This window comes from Carassius gibelio, chromosome A9 (assembly GCF_023724105.1).
Source record: "Carassius gibelio isolate Cgi1373 ecotype wild population from Czech Republic chromosome A9, carGib1.2-hapl.c, whole genome shotgun sequence".
Taxonomy (NCBI): domain Eukaryota; kingdom Metazoa; phylum Chordata; class Actinopteri; order Cypriniformes; family Cyprinidae; genus Carassius; species Carassius gibelio.
In genome coordinates this window covers 23,566,521-23,584,382 of record NC_068379.1, presented here as the reverse complement: position 1 = coordinate 23,584,382, position 17,862 = coordinate 23,566,521, and the positions used below count along the sequence as shown (strand labels likewise).

The 17,862-nt window shown below is 36.5% G+C and overlaps 3 protein-coding genes and 2 non-coding genes across 6 annotated transcripts in view; 1 reads left to right on the top strand and 4 right to left on the bottom strand.

Annotated features, from left to right (window-relative positions):
• Positions 1-1,597: 1,597 nt before the first annotated feature.
• Positions 1,598-5,005, bottom strand: nifk (nucleolar protein interacting with the FHA domain of MKI67). The gene is made up of 6 exons (XM_052606510.1): positions 4,775-5,005; positions 4,411-4,539; positions 3,407-3,515; positions 3,116-3,327; positions 2,531-2,590; positions 1,598-2,235 (listed from the first exon to the last, which is right to left on the bottom strand). Exons 1-6 carry the CDS (start codon positions 4,886-4,888, stop codon positions 2,047-2,049), a joined length of 813 nt encoding a protein of 270 aa, XP_052462470.1. The 5' UTR covers positions 4,889-5,005; the 3' UTR covers positions 1,598-2,046.
• Positions 2,315-2,441, bottom strand: LOC128020365 (small nucleolar RNA ACA64). Its single transcript, XR_008185365.1, has one exon. It is a non-coding gene; the product is annotated as a small nucleolar RNA ACA64 (small nucleolar RNA).
• LOC128020364 (small nucleolar RNA ACA64) lies at positions 3,593-3,718 on the bottom strand. Its single transcript, XR_008185364.1, has one exon. It is a non-coding gene; the product is annotated as a small nucleolar RNA ACA64 (small nucleolar RNA).
• Positions 5,006-7,318: 2,313 nt separating the features above from the next.
• On the top strand, positions 7,319-11,259 carry LOC128019367 (high affinity cGMP-specific 3',5'-cyclic phosphodiesterase 9A-like). The gene is made up of 11 exons (XM_052605337.1): positions 7,319-7,324; positions 7,442-7,584; positions 7,665-7,724; positions 8,198-8,375; positions 8,770-8,892; positions 8,970-9,062; positions 9,378-9,445; positions 9,536-9,638; positions 9,817-9,921; positions 10,046-10,192; positions 10,626-11,259. Exons 1-11 carry the CDS (start codon positions 7,319-7,321, stop codon positions 10,800-10,802), a joined length of 1,203 nt encoding a protein of 400 aa, XP_052461297.1. The 3' UTR covers positions 10,803-11,259.
• A 106-nt stretch (positions 11,260-11,365) lies between these two features.
• Positions 11,366-17,862, bottom strand: part of cacnb4a (calcium channel, voltage-dependent, beta 4a subunit) — a 29,303-nt gene continuing 22,806 nt past the window's right edge. For both annotated transcript variants that reach the window (XM_052606508.1, XM_052606509.1), the window contains 6 exons: positions 17,603-17,661; positions 17,405-17,514; positions 17,118-17,269; positions 16,904-16,999; positions 16,452-16,637; positions 11,366-15,822 (listed from right to left, as the gene is read on the bottom strand). In XM_052606508.1, the coding sequence (XP_052462468.1) occupies positions 15,559-15,822; positions 16,452-16,637; positions 16,904-16,999; positions 17,118-17,269; positions 17,405-17,514; positions 17,603-17,661 (867 nt within the window). In that variant the 3' untranslated portion in view covers positions 11,366-15,558. The remainder of the gene's footprint in view (positions 15,823-16,451; positions 16,638-16,903; positions 17,000-17,117; positions 17,270-17,404; positions 17,515-17,602; positions 17,662-17,862) is intronic.

Below are 17,862 nucleotides of genomic sequence, written 5' to 3'. Positions count from 1 at the left end.
TTACCCAATCAGGACATAAAAAATATACACATCTTAATTTATTCAGAGAAATAACTGACTACATACATACACTAGCGGCGCCAGGATTTTTATTGTAAGTGGGCCTCCAGAAAACAGCAACTTGTATCGCTGTCCTCAGCTCAGTGCTGAAGCGGACAAAGAAATAGAAATACAACTTAAAATTGCAGGAATTTCCTCCTGCTGTTCCTCTGAGCATTTATTGCTGAATGTAAAATAAAATAAGCTGCTTTGTTATGTTTTACGTTTCATATTAGCAAAACTTTCTGTGTCTGTCTTGAATGAATGACGTCCGCCAACATCATTCATTTCATTGGATCACTTGCTGAGAAGCTTTCACTCGGGCTGCTTATTGGATGAACCACTAGAACGAAAATAACTCACTACTCATAGGCCTGGGCCAAAATGGGCGGGCCCAGTGATAGCGCCGCGGCTGCATACATCTGAAGAGGGAAGTCGTGGCCTAGTGGTTAAAGAGTTTAGAGAGTTTGACTCCTAATCCTAGGGTTGTGGGTTCGAGTCTCGGGCCGGCAAAATACCACGACTTAGGTGCCCTTGAGCAAGGCACCAAACCCCAACTGCTCCCTGGGTGCCGCAGCATAAACGGCTGCCCACTGCTCTGGGTGTGTGTTTACTGCTGTGTTTGTGCACTTTGGATGGGTTAAATCCAGAGCATGAATTCTGAATATGGGTCACCATACTTGGCTGAATGTCACTGTACATAGTACAGACATCAAGCTTTTAATTTCAGTATAGAGCAATACAGTCTAGAGCAATATAGTAACTATTGTATTATTCATTATATATTCAAGTCGATTTCTGATACTAACAGGTTCATGTTTAACTCTTTTTAAATAAATTTTTAAAAGAATTTTCCAAATTTTTAAATTGCTTTTTTTTGCGTTTATTTTCACAATTCATGATTTATGTATTATTTTTACTTCATGTAAAGCACCTTTAATAAAAATGTTGTATGCTATATAAATAAACTTGCCTGGCCTAAAAATTCCTTTATAATTATATAGCCAAAATAAAAAAAATAGGCTATATTTATGTTGGATTGTTACCTGTGTCAGCAGTGTGCAGTGCAGCAGACACACCCTCTTAAACAGTTAAAATATATCACTTACCCTGCCCAAAAAGACCATAAACATGGCAGATAAAATCTGAACTAAAGATGAATTTACATACACTTTAAAACAGAAAAACTCACCGTTTGACTGATTTTAAAGTCAGTGGTTTGCATGTGACTCAATGGTGTTCTCTTCCGGTAGGGATTAGTGAAATGGCGGATCAAACATTTCTGGTGGCTTCACTCTCTTTTGGCAGTTTAGAACACGATGAGAGATCCAGTCATATTTACGTCAGTGGTACTAACACACAGATATCAGTAAATTTTAAGCAACAAATGTTGAAATGGCTTGCCATAAAATGAAACCCATAGCAATGGCATACGACTACTGGCTCCATCTAGTGGTTATTCTGATAAATTAATTTTCATTGATCTTTATTTCTTCCATGATGCCCCTTGTAAGCATCTCCACAGTCATAATTTACACAAACCATAGCTCAGTGAAAATAGCTTTAAAAAACAAAATATACATTTATTTGATACCCATTTTTATGGGTCAAGCACGTTTTACCAATATTGCAAAGCTACATGTCTGAAGATAGTACTAGACAGAATACATAAAATAATGTGTCAGAAATACAATGACATGCATCCATCCATTTAATTTTCAAATGAACACACCAAATATACTTTGTGTATTACACAGTTAATTGGACTTTAGCAACCTCTGAGAGACCACATTGTATGATCTTAACCCCTAAAGGCAATCGGTACATCTGCATAAAATGCTCCTCAAAACAGATGCCTGGTAGTCAGAATTACATGTGTGATCCTCTTCTCCGGTCGCTGGAGAAAACTGAGAGCTAAACACATACAAATGGCTCTGAAAAAAGTGAGTCCAGTGTCCCTTCTAAAACAGGGATTTAAGTCTTTTTAGTAGGTATTAAATTCTCTTTTTAAACCATATGCTCCTCTTCACCTTCGTCCTCTTCATCTTCACCTGACTCTTCCTCGCTATCTTCCACATCCTCACAGTTTTCTGGAACTGATTTGGCTTTAATGACTATTTCATCATCAACATCGTCCTCTATTCTGATTGACTTCCTCCTCTCCAAAATGGATGGGGTGCACACTGGAGTGACATCCTAAATGCAAAAAAATAAATACATTTTTTTTTAAAACACTAGTAGCACAAGACTACATATCCTAGTCATTTTCTGCAGTAAATGTTGGCACATGGGTTTCATTGTGAGTCACAGTGACTGACAATAAGCTTAAAATGTACCAGTTTCTGTCGGCACAGTTATCTTACTTCAGTCAACAGGTACAACTGAGGTAATTTTCAGTCTGTGCCAAGCATATGCCCACAAAATCAGTGGAAAAAAAGGTGAAAAATAAAATAAAATACAAATTAATTAACTATTAATAACTTGAGCTCACCTCGCTGCATACTGAAACATCGGCTTCTGATTGGGATTTTTTGGCTGGAATCTGATCTGCCTGGGGAAAAAAAAAACAATTTCACACTAAAATAAAACAATAAGCATCTTAAAAGAATAGTTTATGCAATAAAAATTTGCTGAAAATGTACTCTACCATCCAAGATACAGAGGAGTTTTTCTTCCTTGGAACACATTCAGAAAAATTTAGCATTACTGCCCGTGTTCACCAATGGATCCTGGATTAATTGTTTCACTGGAGGAAGTGTTATTATGGACTCATATTCTGACCAGAAGTGATGGTCAAAATATGAGATAAAATGCCTTAATGAGGAATCTGTTACAAACGCAGCTTTTCAATTCACATGAGATTATGTAATGGACTGAATAATGTGGATTATGTTTTTATCAACTGTTTGGACTCTCATTCTGACGGCACCTATTCACTGCAGAGGATGTAATGTTAAACTTCTCCAAATCTGTTCCAATGAAGAAATAAACTTATCTACATTTTGGATGGCCGAAGTAAACGTACATTTTCAGCAAATTTTCATTTCTGGGTCATCTATGACAACATAATACTTACAAATCCTGGGAAATCATAGTCAATGCCCTTCGCTGCAAGTCTCTTGCGTAGCTTAGACTCTTTGCTTATAAGCTTTGTACCAACATTCTTCAGATCATCTTCAGCATGCCGTTTGTTATATCGAGCAACTGCAGGCTGCTTTGGCTTCTTGAAGCCCAACCTGGAACCAACAAACAGCTTTTCATGGACCTTCTCAGGTGGCAAAACTTGACCTGAACAGGACAAAACACAGTAATGTTTAGACAACATTATGCGAGAAAACATGCAAAACCTTTTACACTCTCAACTTACACTTTATGAGCCGCTCTCCGATAAGGTAGTTATTCATGGTCTCAGCCACAATCTTAGCCACCTCATCACACTCAAACTCCACAAATCCATAGCCTTTGCTCCGTCCTGTCTGTGAAAGATGGAAGTTTAATACTACTTGCATTGAAATCTTCAAAGCAAGATATTGTTAGTATGACTCAGTGTTTATAGTGTTGGCACATTGGTTTCATTGCACAACAAAATGAAGCTGGCAATAAGCTAAATGTACCTTATTACTGTCTGCACAATTATCTTATCCAAGGCAACAAATGCCAAAGACAATTTTCAGGCTGTGCTATTATTTTATGTTAAACAGATAAATTAAAATGTACATAAAAGTATCCACCTCAAATTCTAATAGAAATTATATTAATATTTGGAAGCAACCCTAATGGGATCAAACAAGTTTTCTTTAAGAATCCTCTTGAAATCAAACAGAACCTCATTGGGTTAACTAATTAATCCAAGAAATGTATGCTTCATTTTTGAATTCCTGTTAGAATGCTCACATTTATTTCAAATAACCATAGAAATTGCATCAGAATTCCTTTATATTTACATTTATTCATTTAGCAGACGCTTTTATCCAAAGCCAACTACAGATGAGGAAGCAATCAAAAACAACAAAAAGAACAATGATAAGTGCTACAACAATTCTCAGTTAGCTTAACACAGTACACGCATCAAGGGCTTTTAAATAATGTAATAAATAATAAAGAAAACATATAGAATAGAAAAAGAATAGACCAAGCTAGTGTTAGAGGTCTTTACACATACACACACACAATTGAATAATAAATTAAAAGAAAATAGAATACATTTTTTTTTTAAAGAATATAATTATAATAGTGAGTTTTAAAGTTAGAGGGTCAAAATTTGCAGCCACTTCCCTAATATTTACCTCTTTCTACATAACATTTAAATTGATTGTGACAAAAACAATGCTCTAACCCAATTGATTGTAAAATGCGTAAAATACGTCGTACCTTTTTACTCCTGGAAACTCTTATTCGTGTGACTTTGCCAAACTGCCCAAAGTATGATTTTAATTGAGGTTCATACAATCCACGAAGCAGATGACCAACATAAAGTACTCCAGGAGAAAGCGGCTGACCCTGAGGAGGGAATCATAAATAACATCACATTCCGAAAAAAAAGCAAGTCAACTAAACACAGAAACGTAAAAATAAAATTCGGAACAGAGCAGGCTTTGTAGAGCAATTTAGTGTCGAAAAGGGAGAATTCTTCAATCCAAATAGCCTAATGACTATTAATGACAACCAATTAAATTGACAAATTCGATGGTAAAGACTGTCAGGCTAACTCGAGCCACATGGTCACGCGTCGTACCGTTTTAGGACGTTTCTTTACTTGCTGAATCTTCTTCTGAAACTCTGCGTCTTCCGTTGGATTCAGAGCCAGCAGGTTTTTCGCCGGCTTCTCTGGTGATTTGCCTTCTGTCATTATTAAATATAAAATGTATCAAATAAATACAGCTAGACTTTTTGGACGCGTGTCCTACTAACGTTACTTCTGCTAAACCCACGTTTCGCTTCTTCTTTCAGGAAACTGCATGCATAGGCTCGGAAGACAATTCAAAATAAAAGTCAGCTACAAAATAAAAGTCTGCTATCTCTACAGAATTTCTTACTTATTCATTACTCTTCTCCCATTGTTCTTTTGATATAGGTTGCAATTTTATAGTTCTGTTTTAATTAATTTATTAATATGTTTCACATACATGACTAAAAATACTAATACTAAAACTAAATAACATTGAAAATGTTGAAAATGGTTTGAAATATGAAAGAAAAAAACATTATTAACACTACTTGTTAACAAGGAATAGATTAATTAAAAAAAAAACATTAATAAGATTTAATCAGGTGCAAAATGAATAGCTTTCAAGATAAATTTAAGGAAACGTTTGCTTGTCTCCATATTAACAGAAATACAGAGCAGGGTTTTGGATGAAGGGGGTGGACCCCACAGAGATGGGGCGGGGTTTTAAATGAATGATAGGCTGAATTACTGATGTAACACTGTACACACACACATCGATCAGCAAAGGTGAGGGTGCAACATATTATCACCTGACATGGCAACTAAAATAATTTATTTTACCGTGAATGGAAGACCAGAACAAGCTGAGTTCCCTGTTGACTGTCCTGCACAAGATGTTAAAGGTAAGGAGTATCTCAAATGTATTTCTTCTTGACTAACTAGAATTTAATTAAATTGAATTGAATTTATGATTACTGTTATTATTATTGGCTCAAAAGATGAACATTCATCTCATTTCAATAAACTACAAGACTTTGGGTTATATTTCTGTGTGTGCCTCAAAGGACAGGACACCAAAAACACATATATATGTTATACATGTTATTAAAAAGTATTAAATTAACATAAATTAAACTAGTATATAGTAATTATTTTTGTGTTGAACAGATTGTCAGATAAACAGAGGTTTGTAAAAGCAGTCTTGCTCTATGAATGACAGCAGCTTTAATTCCTGTATCAGCGTCAAATAAAATTTCTTATGTGAATTCATTCTTATATTTCTTATATGAAACAGAGTTTTTGAAATGACCAAATTGGCTTGCTTTCCTCATTAGCTTTTATTCTACTGAAAATAAGCTTGAGGACTGCCATGCTTCTTTAATCAGGTCCTCTCAATTACAGCGAGCCCATATGAAGAGCTATTCTGTTGACCTGGACAGCTAATACAACATAAGGGATCTTCAGATGATGGTCTTATTTTATAATCTTTCTTTCGGCTCCAATTCTCTAGAGAGCTATCAGACTGCTAATTAACTTTTTATCTTCCATATTGACTCAGTGTGCATGGGTGAATTTGTAGTTACAGAATGTGAGTCAGAAACAAATAAACCGTCATACTTCAGTTTGACAGCTTGAGTCACAGGTGGTGCTGACAGTCAGTCAGTCTTCAAGTGCCAAGCAGTGCCCTAAAGGAAACATATGGCATTTCATTCCTAAATCATGGATAATTAAGTGCTTTTTCCATGAAATTTCCATGTACCTCAGTTACGAAAATGAGAAATGTGATGATGAATTATATCTGCCATATTAACATTAATGAAAATGTTTGTGTGTGTGTGTGTGTTTGCATTACAGATCTTTTCCGAGCAGCAGCTGAGGCAGGACCTCATGACATCCTAAAACTCTATAATACTAAAGGCAATATCATTAATATTTCCCCTCAGCTGGCCCCAAATAGTCCTCGCTCCTGCTATAAACTGGAAGTGGTCGCCGCAGACTGTAACAGTGAGCTGTTAGGTATTCTCCACCTTAGCACTAGAGAGCTACTGTACTGATAAACCTATGAATAAACATAATTTGATAGATGCCACAGGTAACATGGCATGTTTAGGTTCAGATCTGGTTGTTGCTCTGGGATTTGACCTCTCTTCTATGGAGAAAAGGTAAGGTTGGGACATATTTGAAATGCACACTTTCTGTAAGACAAACTCATTAGAGTGACAGAAAATAGCATAAGCATAAGAAATCACACTTTTCTGTGATGGTAGCATAAGAAGAGCCTGTGGCTTTTTGCAGTCAGAAAAACAGCCAATCAGAGAGAGCCTCTGCCTGTCAATCATTTTGCACATTCAGTATTACTGAACTGGTTGGCTGATGTGTCTTTAAGGATGGGGTTTTGATGAGAGAGTGGGGCTTTTGTGGTTTGCAAAATTGCTTAGCACATTTTATATGTGCCACAAAGTTTGGCTCTTATTTTATCTCAAAATACATGATAATAATGAGTCCAATCAAATTATTATTAAACAGGTTACAGAGCCTGGAGAAAAGAATCCTAACTGAAGCGGCAGAGACTCCTGCCATTGTGTAGTCTTTCAGAGAGAAACTGGAGGTATGAACGCTGAACTACTGTCTGAGATGTTCTATCTGCACCATTAAGGGAAACATACTAAGTAAAGGAAAGTTTTCAAGTGCACTTATATTTCAAGCTCTATAACATGATTTCTTTCTCTGTAGAGTGTTGAACACCTGAGCTGGTTGGGATTGTATAAGGACATGTCAGATGGCACCCACAAGCCCTCCCCTTTCTACCATAAAAGAACCCTGCGCAAGACCCGTGAGGAGTGTGAGCACGTCAGGGAAAAGTTCCTCCAAATGAGGTGATATTCTTGTCTCTTACGCGGAAGGCTGTAATTTGCGTCTTTTTACGAATTAAATTCTTCTGATTTACTTCCTGTAGTTCTCTGGAGGTTTCTGTAGAGGTGAGACAGTATCTTAAAACACCAACCTTTGATAACTGGTAAGTTTTAAATATCTCTCTCACAAAACATGAAACACAAACGCACAAACACACTTTCTTTTCCTTCACATAGAATACTTCTGGCAATTCCCTATTATTATTTAACCTGAATATGACTTGTTTTTGTAAATAAACGGGAAACCAGGAGTCTTAACAGTGGCTACAGCCACATCAGAGTCCTGCACCTGTCAGACATGAATAGGGAAATTGTTCGTGGAGCAGAGCACAGCACTTCTAAATGAAGCTTAAAGAACAAGGCAGAGATCATGCCTTTCATCTGCCCAAAGGGCCTCATCTTAATATCAATGGTCCTGTTTGTGTTTTGCAAATGAAAAGCACTTCTTGTGAGCAAAGGGCTGGAGCTCCGTCTTCATTAATGCAATAGTCTTCCAAGTGGACTCGATGAAATCAGGCTTTAGCTTTAAATGAAAACAACAAGGTATGATGACTTCTAAGATTTTGTGCTTTTGTAGGCAATGGGAAGACGCTGAGATCATGGTGTTGCTCCAGGTGATGTACACTGATCTGGACTTCATCTCCTCCTTCAACATTGAGCTGGACGTGCTGCAGCAGTTCCTTTATGAAGTGTACAGACGCTACAATAACATCCCCTTCCACAACTTCAAGCACTGCTTCTGCGTCACTCAGATGGTAGCCTCAACCTCAGGAATTCTCCCAATCACTCAAATTATCCACTTCTCCATCTGCTTGATTAATAAATGTCATGCCCCAGACAGCCATCATTTCACTCATTGCACCGCTGCCAAAATGTAATTGTAATTTTACTGGAATCAGTGTTATCTAATGGGTCATTGTTGTTTGGAATGCAATTGAAAGCTTATTTATTCAGCTTTTAGATGATGTATATGTATGAAAAATGACACTTGAGACTGCTTTAGTGGTCCAGGGTCGCATATAAATAATTTTATAACACATTATAATTCATAATACATATAATAGATGAATTAAAATTATTTTGGGTTTCGTCAACTAGCCAAACAGGAAAAGTCCTGACCACTAATATCTGTGTCCATCTGTTTGTCAGATGTATGGCCTGATATGGCTAACAGATCTCAGAAGCAAGATGGACAGTATTGACCTCCTCATCATGCTAACCGCAGCCATCTGTCACGATCTAGATCACACCGGCTACAACAACGCATACCAGGTGGGACAGCTGTTGTCTCAATATTTTGCTGCTTTTCAGTACACAGCATAAACTGATGAAAGTATGTCCTGCTTCAGATTAATGCCCGCACTGAGCTCGCCTTGAGGTACAATGACATCTCCCCACTGGAAAATCACCACTGCGCTGTAGCTTTTGAAATCCTGGAAAAGGTAAAAAAAATAAAAAAATAAAAAGCTCTAGAGCTTTAATCTCCTTGACTTACAATGATATAGAACGTTCAGCATTTATGTGGCTTTTTCATTTTTTTTACATGTAAAAATGCATTATATATGTAACTGACAGTAATTTGCATGCTGAATGGTGATTAGTTTTTCTTTCCTTAAAATATTAAGCCATTTATAATCATCTTCAAAATGCACATTAAGCTTTGTTTGAAATAGCATATTACTCATACTAATGCAGTGTGTATGCATAGTATGCACATTTTCTATATGCATAAAAAATCACCGTTAATTATTTTTCAGACTGAAAGCAACATTTTCCGAAACTTGTCGACAGAGCATTTCAAAAGAATAAGAGAGGGCATAATTAAGTATATCATTTACTCTTCTATCGTCTTACCAACCATATCCATATCAAACCAAAAACTAAGTCAAAACTGACCGGCTTCTCGTCACTGCAGGTGTATTCTTGCTACTGATATGACCAGACATACTGAGATCCTCAACAAGTTCAAAGCCCTTCTCCCTGTGTTCGACTTCAGTAACAAAGATCACAGAGATGTGGTAAGGACAGTGATATTCATAATGGTCAATCAATGCAACACCCTAACAACCACACATTTCACCCTAGCATCATGGCTGCCAGTTTTGCATAGAAAAATAACTCTGCATTAAGCGCTGAGCTTTTTAGGAGTGTTGTTAATGATGTGAATGAATCTTGACCCGGCTGCTTCTTTCACAGTTGATGATGATCATGATTAAAGTAAGTGACATCTCTAATGAGGCGAGACCCATGGATGTGGCAGAACCGTGGCTGGACTGTCTGCTGCAGGAGTTCTTCAATCAGGTCAATATCGCTAACTTTGTTTAATGATAAAAAATCTCCTAGTGCCATGTTGGGAGTACGAAACAGTACTTTGTGATTTTACTTTATCGAATGTAAAAAATTAAATAAAAAAGACTTTTTCTAGAGTGACATGGAGAAGTTGGAGGGTCTTCCTGTCACTCCGTTCATGGATCGAGACAAAGTGACGAAACCGTCTTCTCAGACTGGATTCATTCGATTCGTTCTCTTTCCTCTGTTCATTGAACTGGCCAATCTGTTCCCCTGTCTGGAGGTGAGGAAGTTCCCAGAGGAAAATCTTTCTGACATTCACTAAACATTAATAACTCAAACAGTTTGAGGAAGTCCATTACGTTAAAGATTTAAAGGCAAGATATAGGCCAAACCACTAAGTTTTTGCTTCCATAACATGCATTCTTTCAGATGAAGTGAAAAAAAAAAAGAAAAGTTGCTTCATTTGCATTTCCAAGCACACAGTTACATAAAAAATGCTTTAGAAATGTAATTTAATTTAATTTAGATTTTTTTCTTTGCAAGTGTGTTAAATAGCACTGAACTTGAATATGTTTTTTAAGCGGTCGAGCACCACTTTTGCCTAATGTCGCTTTTAATCGTGAACAACAGTTGTGTGAAATATTTCTTTATGCAATTCTTTGGCTCATTAAACCAGGTGTTCTCAAAACAAACTCTTACTTTTGACTTTCCAGCAGCACATCATTGACCCTGTGAGGAAAGCCCTGGATTATTACACAGAGATGGAGAAAGCTCTGGAGAGGGAGAAACAGAACTGGGCCCAGAGTGAGAAGATGGTCAAGCCCAGCACCTTAAAAGAGCCCGAAGCTCGTCCAGAACCTGGTGGGACGACGAAACCAGTCAACCTATAATCTAACCTCACACTGTTAAACGTTAGTTGAATTCCAGAATTGTGCTTTAAGGCTTAATGTAAATTAATTTATGCTACTTTTACCAGCTAAATATACTTTGTATATATATATTCAAGCAAGGGTTGAATAGTTTCACTAAATATATACAAAGTGGCCATTACAAATAAAACATAATCACAAAGTGATTGATTAACTTACATTTTGCCTTCTTCTAATTTTATATAATTTTTTTCATTACAAATTATCAACATAAAAAGAACTAAAATCAGAATGTCTGCTGAGAATCGCTTTTCTTTGTCAAGATAGTCTTGAAAATGGACGTAGTGAACATGCAGAGTTACCCCAGAAGATGGCGCTACTAGAAGCTATAGTTTCATAGGCATGAGCGAGGAGGCTGTAACTGTCCAATTACATCATGAAAATAAGCGAATTAATCACTGCTAACTACATTATAGGACTTGTTCTATTTATTGATTGAAGTTGGTTTGTCATGGATTCCACTGTGAAACTGAAGATGTGCTATTGGAGAGCTGAGTGTCAAAACCACAAAATTCGTCAAAGCACTCTTTTACATTGAAATTTATTTGTACAAAATAAAACATTTTACACATATATTTCCCAAAAACCAAATAGTGTCTCTTTAATCTGACGATGCAAATGGAACATTATGCATGCAGTTTTGCATTTCTCTCAAATACCGTCCTGCACAAGACAATTTGAACTCCATTTTTTTTGCAGGTAAAGCATTAGCATGCAGCACTGTACACATTTGCATAGAAAATGGATTTCACTTATTTGGGATTAACTTCTCATTCTCATTCTCTTTACCAACATGCCATTGCATGAAACAGAACTTTCGGTCACACTTTATTTTATGGTGCAATTCTCGCTATTAACAAACCATTAACTATGATTTTACCTCAATATACTCCCAATTTGCTGCTTATTAATAGTGAGTAAGGTAGTTGTTAAGTTTAGGTTTGGGGTAGGATTAGGAATGTAGAATATGGTCATGCAGAATAAGTGCTTTATAAGTACTAACAAACAACTTAAATGTTAATAATACACATGTTAATAAGCAACTAGGTAATAGTGAGAACTGGCCACTAAAATAAAGTGTTACCGGACTTTAAGCAAGGAAAAAAAAATCTATTATTCTCAGGAAGGAAGGGAAAATTGTTTTATCAGGGCAGTGGTGGAAGTAAATAGGAAGTCCATTGTTTTTTTTTTTTTTTGTTTTACAAAATGAATGGATTCTGATGAGTTGTTGACAATTTTCCACAAACAATCTAAATATAGAATGAAATTGCTTAACACACATTTAAATGTATTAAGTCCACAGAGCTCTCAAAAAGAGGCATCGAAAGAAACCTGTTTGCAAAAGTGTGTGTGTGTGGGGGGGGGGGGGGGGGGTGGGGTGGGGGGGTCAAACATGTACCTTATTAAAAAGTTAAGGCATAAAGTTACTGGCAGGTAATGTGTTTACTGAAATAGACAAAAAAAAATATATATTTGAAATGAATAATACTATTAATAAGAGCAATGGTGGTCCTGAGTGTTGGCTACAGTACTGACCCCAAAAGTGACCAAAGGACCTTGAGAAGTAAAGATGGGACACACACCAAAACCTGTGATTCTTTACAGATAAAATTATGTACATCTAATATTTATATATATATGTAAACTATTAGTTATATTGAGGATGTCCACAAATAAAAGGAGGTTTCATAAGGACACTCACTAATGTCTAGATGTTAAATGTATTTTTAATAGTCAATAATAATCATGAATATTATTACAGAACAATACTATTTTCTGGTTCTTAATTAGCTTTTACATTTATAGTGTGAATCCTCACTTTGTATATGCTTCTGAGAGTGTACTGAGCCTGCTTTAAACCTCTTTTATAGTTTCTGAAATATTGCACATGGATAATGGAGTGGGCAGGAAATGAGAGTGGCAGTGATCAGAGAATAAGGACACTTTACCCAAACTACATCGACTTCTACTGGCCCTTCAACTGCAGCAAGAAAGGTGTAAAAACCCTTTACTGAATGCTTTCTAATGCTACGAACGATATATACTGAAAATATCCTACAAACAGAGTTTCTTTCCTACTGGTTCTGGAAACTGAATAAATCGAATCATTTCCACACCAAACGTATAGTATTTACACTCAGATATGATTAAACCTCATCTATAGGAAGCCACTGAAGGATATGGACCAAATGCTTTTTGCAACACAGAAAGTATAAAACTGAATGGAGACTGCTTTTGTTCTCTCTCTGAGCATTACAAACACACAGCGATCTCTGGGAGAGGAAACGCCGTACAACACAACACAATTAACGTAATCAAATCAGATTGCAGAATTGGTGTGATTTGCAGTACCAAGAATTGAGTTGAGAAAAATGCAAATGTCAAGATCCAGACATCATTTAAATAACTGCTAACATCAATTACAGGCATTGTCTAGGGGCTGCTTATGAAACATACTTAGCATTTTTCACTGAATAAATGACAATGATGTTTTTTGTCAAAATCACAAAAGCCATCAGCATGTTTTGCACATGGAAAGGCAGGAATGACACCTGACAACATCAGTGTGTGTGAACTGCTTTTGCAAACAGGCCTGATGAAAACAAATAAATATTTTTTTTTTTACAGATAAAGCTTTCAAGCAAAACAAACAATAAAAAAAGCATTTCCTTTTATAGTTTTATGTTGTATCTTAGTCTAAAGTTTAATTTAAATTCCAATACTTAGTTTACCTGCTATGGCAACCAGTAACAAATAACAATAGTTCAAGACTAGTAGCAGTCATAATAATCGATAATCGATAATTGTTTCATAAAGCTTCATAGAACAGAGAAACTTTGTGGAGACCTGATACTGGGTACCTTTACATGACAACAATGTACTAAAAACACAAACATTTTTCTTCTCGTTTTTGAAATGTTTGGCGTACAGATGACAACATTATCAAAATGATCCCCATTCACATTGATCCGCTAAAACTAGAAACGCTGTATTATTCATGCCAGGCCAGTAGTTGGCAAAGTCACTTTGTAAAGAAACTCTACACAAACACATAATATGCTTGCGCAACACTGTTACAATTTTTTTTTAAACAGAGGGGAAAATGGTATCGTTTTCAAAAACTTGTACTTTGATTTCAAAAGTTTGCATTTTCAGGCCCCCAAAAGGCCATTGTCATGTAAATGAATGGCCAAAATGCTTAAAACATTGTTGGCACTTTAAGGTGTCTTTGTTACAGTGTAATTATACATTTAAGTACTCAGTAATATTAATTAACAACATGTACTTACTATATTGTTATGGTTAGGATTAGGGTTTGGTTTAGGGTTACTTGCATGCACGTATGCATTATTAATTGTTATTATAATAGTAAGTACATGTAACAAGGCCACCTTAAAATAAAGTGTTACCAAAACATTTTCCATTTTTAGTTGAAAATGGTGTTGAGTAAACACTCCCTCAGTGACAGAATGGGTTTCCACTCAGTTGCCACATATTTTAATGACACAGGCTACTCTGCTGTTTCGCTCAGAAAACAAGAGTGTGATATGAACTGAACAAAACCCCTGAGAATCTCCCAAAACATGCTCAGGTCACATTTCACCAAAAATAAATAAATAAATAAAACCCCTTACATAGCATAAAAATAATATGTATAGTATTTTAACCATTATTTTGAAATGAAAGGCACCACAACAAATACTATTATGATGCATAATTCTTTACAATATAAACAAAAAAATCTTACGTTTTTTTATTGCAGAAATTAAAAAAGAGGAGCTTAATGGTCCTAAAACACACTTCATTGTATTGTTTATACTTATATTTATTTGCAAATTAAGATATTTTTTTCTTCTGATTTTTGTGTGAAACATAATCTGGTAATCTTGTAAGGTTTCATGAGGTACGTTCTTTTACTATTACAACCAAGTGATAAAGTAATTTCAAATGCTAAAATCTACCTGATATTGGTATTCCGGCATAATATTTGCAACAACATCCCACTCGTAGGCCCGGGCAAAGCGCTGAGTGAACTACAGGCATTATGGTCTATGTAAAAAGGGATAATTTGGTGATATCATTTGTGTTCTGCTCAGAAAGGTGTGTTGACTATTTGCAGATATCATTATGAAAATAGACAGCGGGAAAAGAAACCTCTTGGAGTTTGGCACCTATGAAGAATTCCTGCTTCATACCTGAGGCTGTTTGGGCAAAAAAGAGACCATCTAACATAAATACTAAGACAGGAAGAAACAAAACAGCAAATGCATTCCATTGGCTACTGAAATCTTGCTAAAAAAAGGCTCTGTGCTGATTGGCTCTCGGCACTGTTGAGCATTTCTGCATGCCGGCACTAAATCAGGGTGAAAATTAACATGACACAAAGAAAAGTCCTGCAAATATAGACTGTGCAGGGCTTTGGTTAGGCCTCTACTAGGCGAAATTTGATGGACCAGATGGTACTATAGCTTTCATTTCTCCAGGAACACATCTTTACTTAACCACTGCAGAAAAAATCAGCACCTCCAACTGCCTTATAAGAGATGCACAAGGGCTGCAAACAACTGCCTTACAAAGACGGAACAGGTGCTCAGATTCTGCTTTTAGTATGTTTCCCACTTGTTTCAGAGTGGACGCAATTCACTCCATTTTCAGAAAGGGTTTACACAATTACATGAGGTTTATCTCATAGCTCTGGCTCTAGTGGTTTGGACGTTTAAAGTCTGTGCCGTGATTCGTTACTGTAGCCCCCGGGGGAACCCTGGTTGCGGTGAGGTTTGTATGCATCTTGATAGGGATCCTGGTAGTCCTCCTCTACCAGAGGGTAGTGGTCTCGACTTAGCTGGGAGCTGGAGGACAGGCGGTTATGACTCTTCTTTTGCTGCTCGTTGTTGTGGTAGTTCTCGTCGGAGGTCATCAAGCTGTGCCGCTCCATTGGAGAGTTGTCACTGATATGATTGCTGTTTTTATTTCTTTGGCTCTGTTGAAAGGTTACTGATGTTAGCAACGGAACCAACATAGTACAATTCAAAATAAATAGAAATTAATACTTTCAGAGGAACAAGTCAAAAATTTATTTAGAAAAACATTTGTTAAAAAGGGTCATATAAAATAACTTAATTTTAAGCACACATAAACATAATATTTGGTAACACTTTATTTTAGTGTATCCTTGTTTCAAGTTACATAGACTTTTGTACTCCTTTACTGTTATTATACTATTATAACAACAATTAATTATGCATTAATACATGCAAGTAACCCTAAGCCAAACCAAATCCTTACCCTAAGTACATGTAGATAATTAATATTACTCAGTGCTTATATGTATAATTACACTGTAACAAGGACACCTTAAAATAAAGTGTAATCTAATATTTGAGTTTACTTAATTTTTTACCATTCTATGAGCATTTTTTGTTCCTGAAATTTCATGCAAATCTCCAGTAATCTCTGAAATCTCCAGTTCATTCCTGTGGTAAAGTATGTTGTATAAAGCTTGTGATGGCAACAGTAACCAAGGGGGCGGAGCTTAGCAAGGAGTTCCCACACATTTTAATCAGCATCTTTTTATTTTTATTTAAAACTGAGTTCCAAGTCTCCACTCACCTGTAGTCCAGAGACGGCTGTGGGGTACGGTGAGAGCACAGTGGATCCCAGGTTGCGGCCCAGCAGAGGGTTCAGAGGAGTGCTGAGGGATGTGTGAGTTGCCCGCCAATAGGCCTCCAGATACTCAGTCAGATGTTCACATGCATCCTCGAGCTGGTTCTCATCCAAAATTATGTCAAACATTTCCTGGAACAGGGCAGGAACAGCAATGTAGTCAGTGTGTGTTTTTTTTTTATGTCAAATGCTACATTTTCAATGTCTTCCATTCAACCACCTCACTCTTTTTCTTTTTTTACTCAAATAATATCAGGCTGACAGAACATAAAATTGTGCATAAAGACTCAAAAACAACTTACTGACCCCAAACTGCTGAGGGATAGTGTATTTCAGATTATGAAAGAATAAAGGGTAAAACAGAAGAATTGGTCTGTTATGTTATTCTGGATACTCACTGGAGGACATTGAGCTAATTTGTCTGCTGCCACCAGTTGTACATTTAAATGCTTGCTTTGAGACTTCCCTCGTGATTTGATCAGCCGATGCAATACCTGTAAGCACGCACATGCAATAACTATTGACAATCATTTAACTAACAGATATTGTTAATACGTTGTTACATAATACATGGTTAATAAAATTTTTAATGAAGAAATTCAAACTTGTTACCTTGGGAGAAGACACTTTGACATGGACAATAATGGGAGCTAAAGAAGTCTTGATGAGCTGGGCTGGATGGTTGATCGTGTCGGCATCCAGCACAACCAGCTGAAGGGATCTGGCCAATTCAAAGATTCGCTCGATCTCACTCTGAACCTCCGCTGTCGGAAAAAGGAAAAATTCAGCATGATGTCAACATGATGCTGATTTAGAAGCAGTAAACATGTCCAACATTAATTACTTAACTTGAATTCAGTTAGAAATGCTCAGTGGCAAATAAATATAAGCTGGCATACCCAGGTTGGATCTGGTGTTGGATCTCTCAATGATAGCTCTCTTACTAGGGTTATTCAGTACAGTTCTTTTTGCCAAAGAGATGTCTGCGGTTACTCTTGTGATTGATATCCTGCAATTAGGAAATAAATGTAGTGAAATCTACCACAGGTACAGCAAAGTTATTTAAAACCCACAGCAGATTAAAAGCTGTCCCTCACCTGCCTTCAAACCTGTGTTTCAGGAAGTCAAAAAGTGCTTTCTGCATCATATCTGTCACCTGTGTTCATACCCATGGGGACAAGAGAGTAAACACTATTATGAGCAGTTGTGTTTGTAATGATTTGTAATGATTTATTGGAAAAGCTGAGGAATATATCTACTTTACTTCAACAGCATCCAGCAAGGAAATAACAAATAAGTGCAGTCTGTCCTAAAGTAGTTCACCCCCCAAAAAATTTGGTTTACTCATTCCATACCA

What these genes read in the sequence shown, in the direction of transcription:
- nifk (XM_052606510.1), bottom strand. Translation starts at nt 4,888, where the DNA reads ATGACAGAAGGCAAATCACCAGAGAAGCCGGCGAAAAACCTGCTGGCT. An exon ending in GAGTTTCCAGGAGTAAAAAG is followed by an intron (nt 3,516 to 4,410) that starts GTACGACGTATT and finishes CATCTTTCACAG; the next exon opens with ACAGGACGGAGCAAAGGCTA. An exon ending in ACTATGATTTCCCAGGATTT is followed by an intron (nt 2,591 to 3,115) that starts GTAAGTATTATG and finishes TTTTTTCCCCAG; the next exon opens with GCAGATCAGATTCCAGCCAA.
- LOC128019367 (XM_052605337.1), top strand. An exon ending in GCTACAACAACGCATACCAG is followed by an intron (nt 8,893 to 8,969) that starts GTGGGACAGCTG and finishes GTCCTGCTTCAG; the next exon opens with ATTAATGCCCGCACTGAGCT. An exon ending in CTTTTGAAATCCTGGAAAAG is followed by an intron (nt 9,063 to 9,377) that starts GTAAAAAAAATA and finishes ATTATTTTTCAG; the next exon opens with ACTGAAAGCAACATTTTCCG.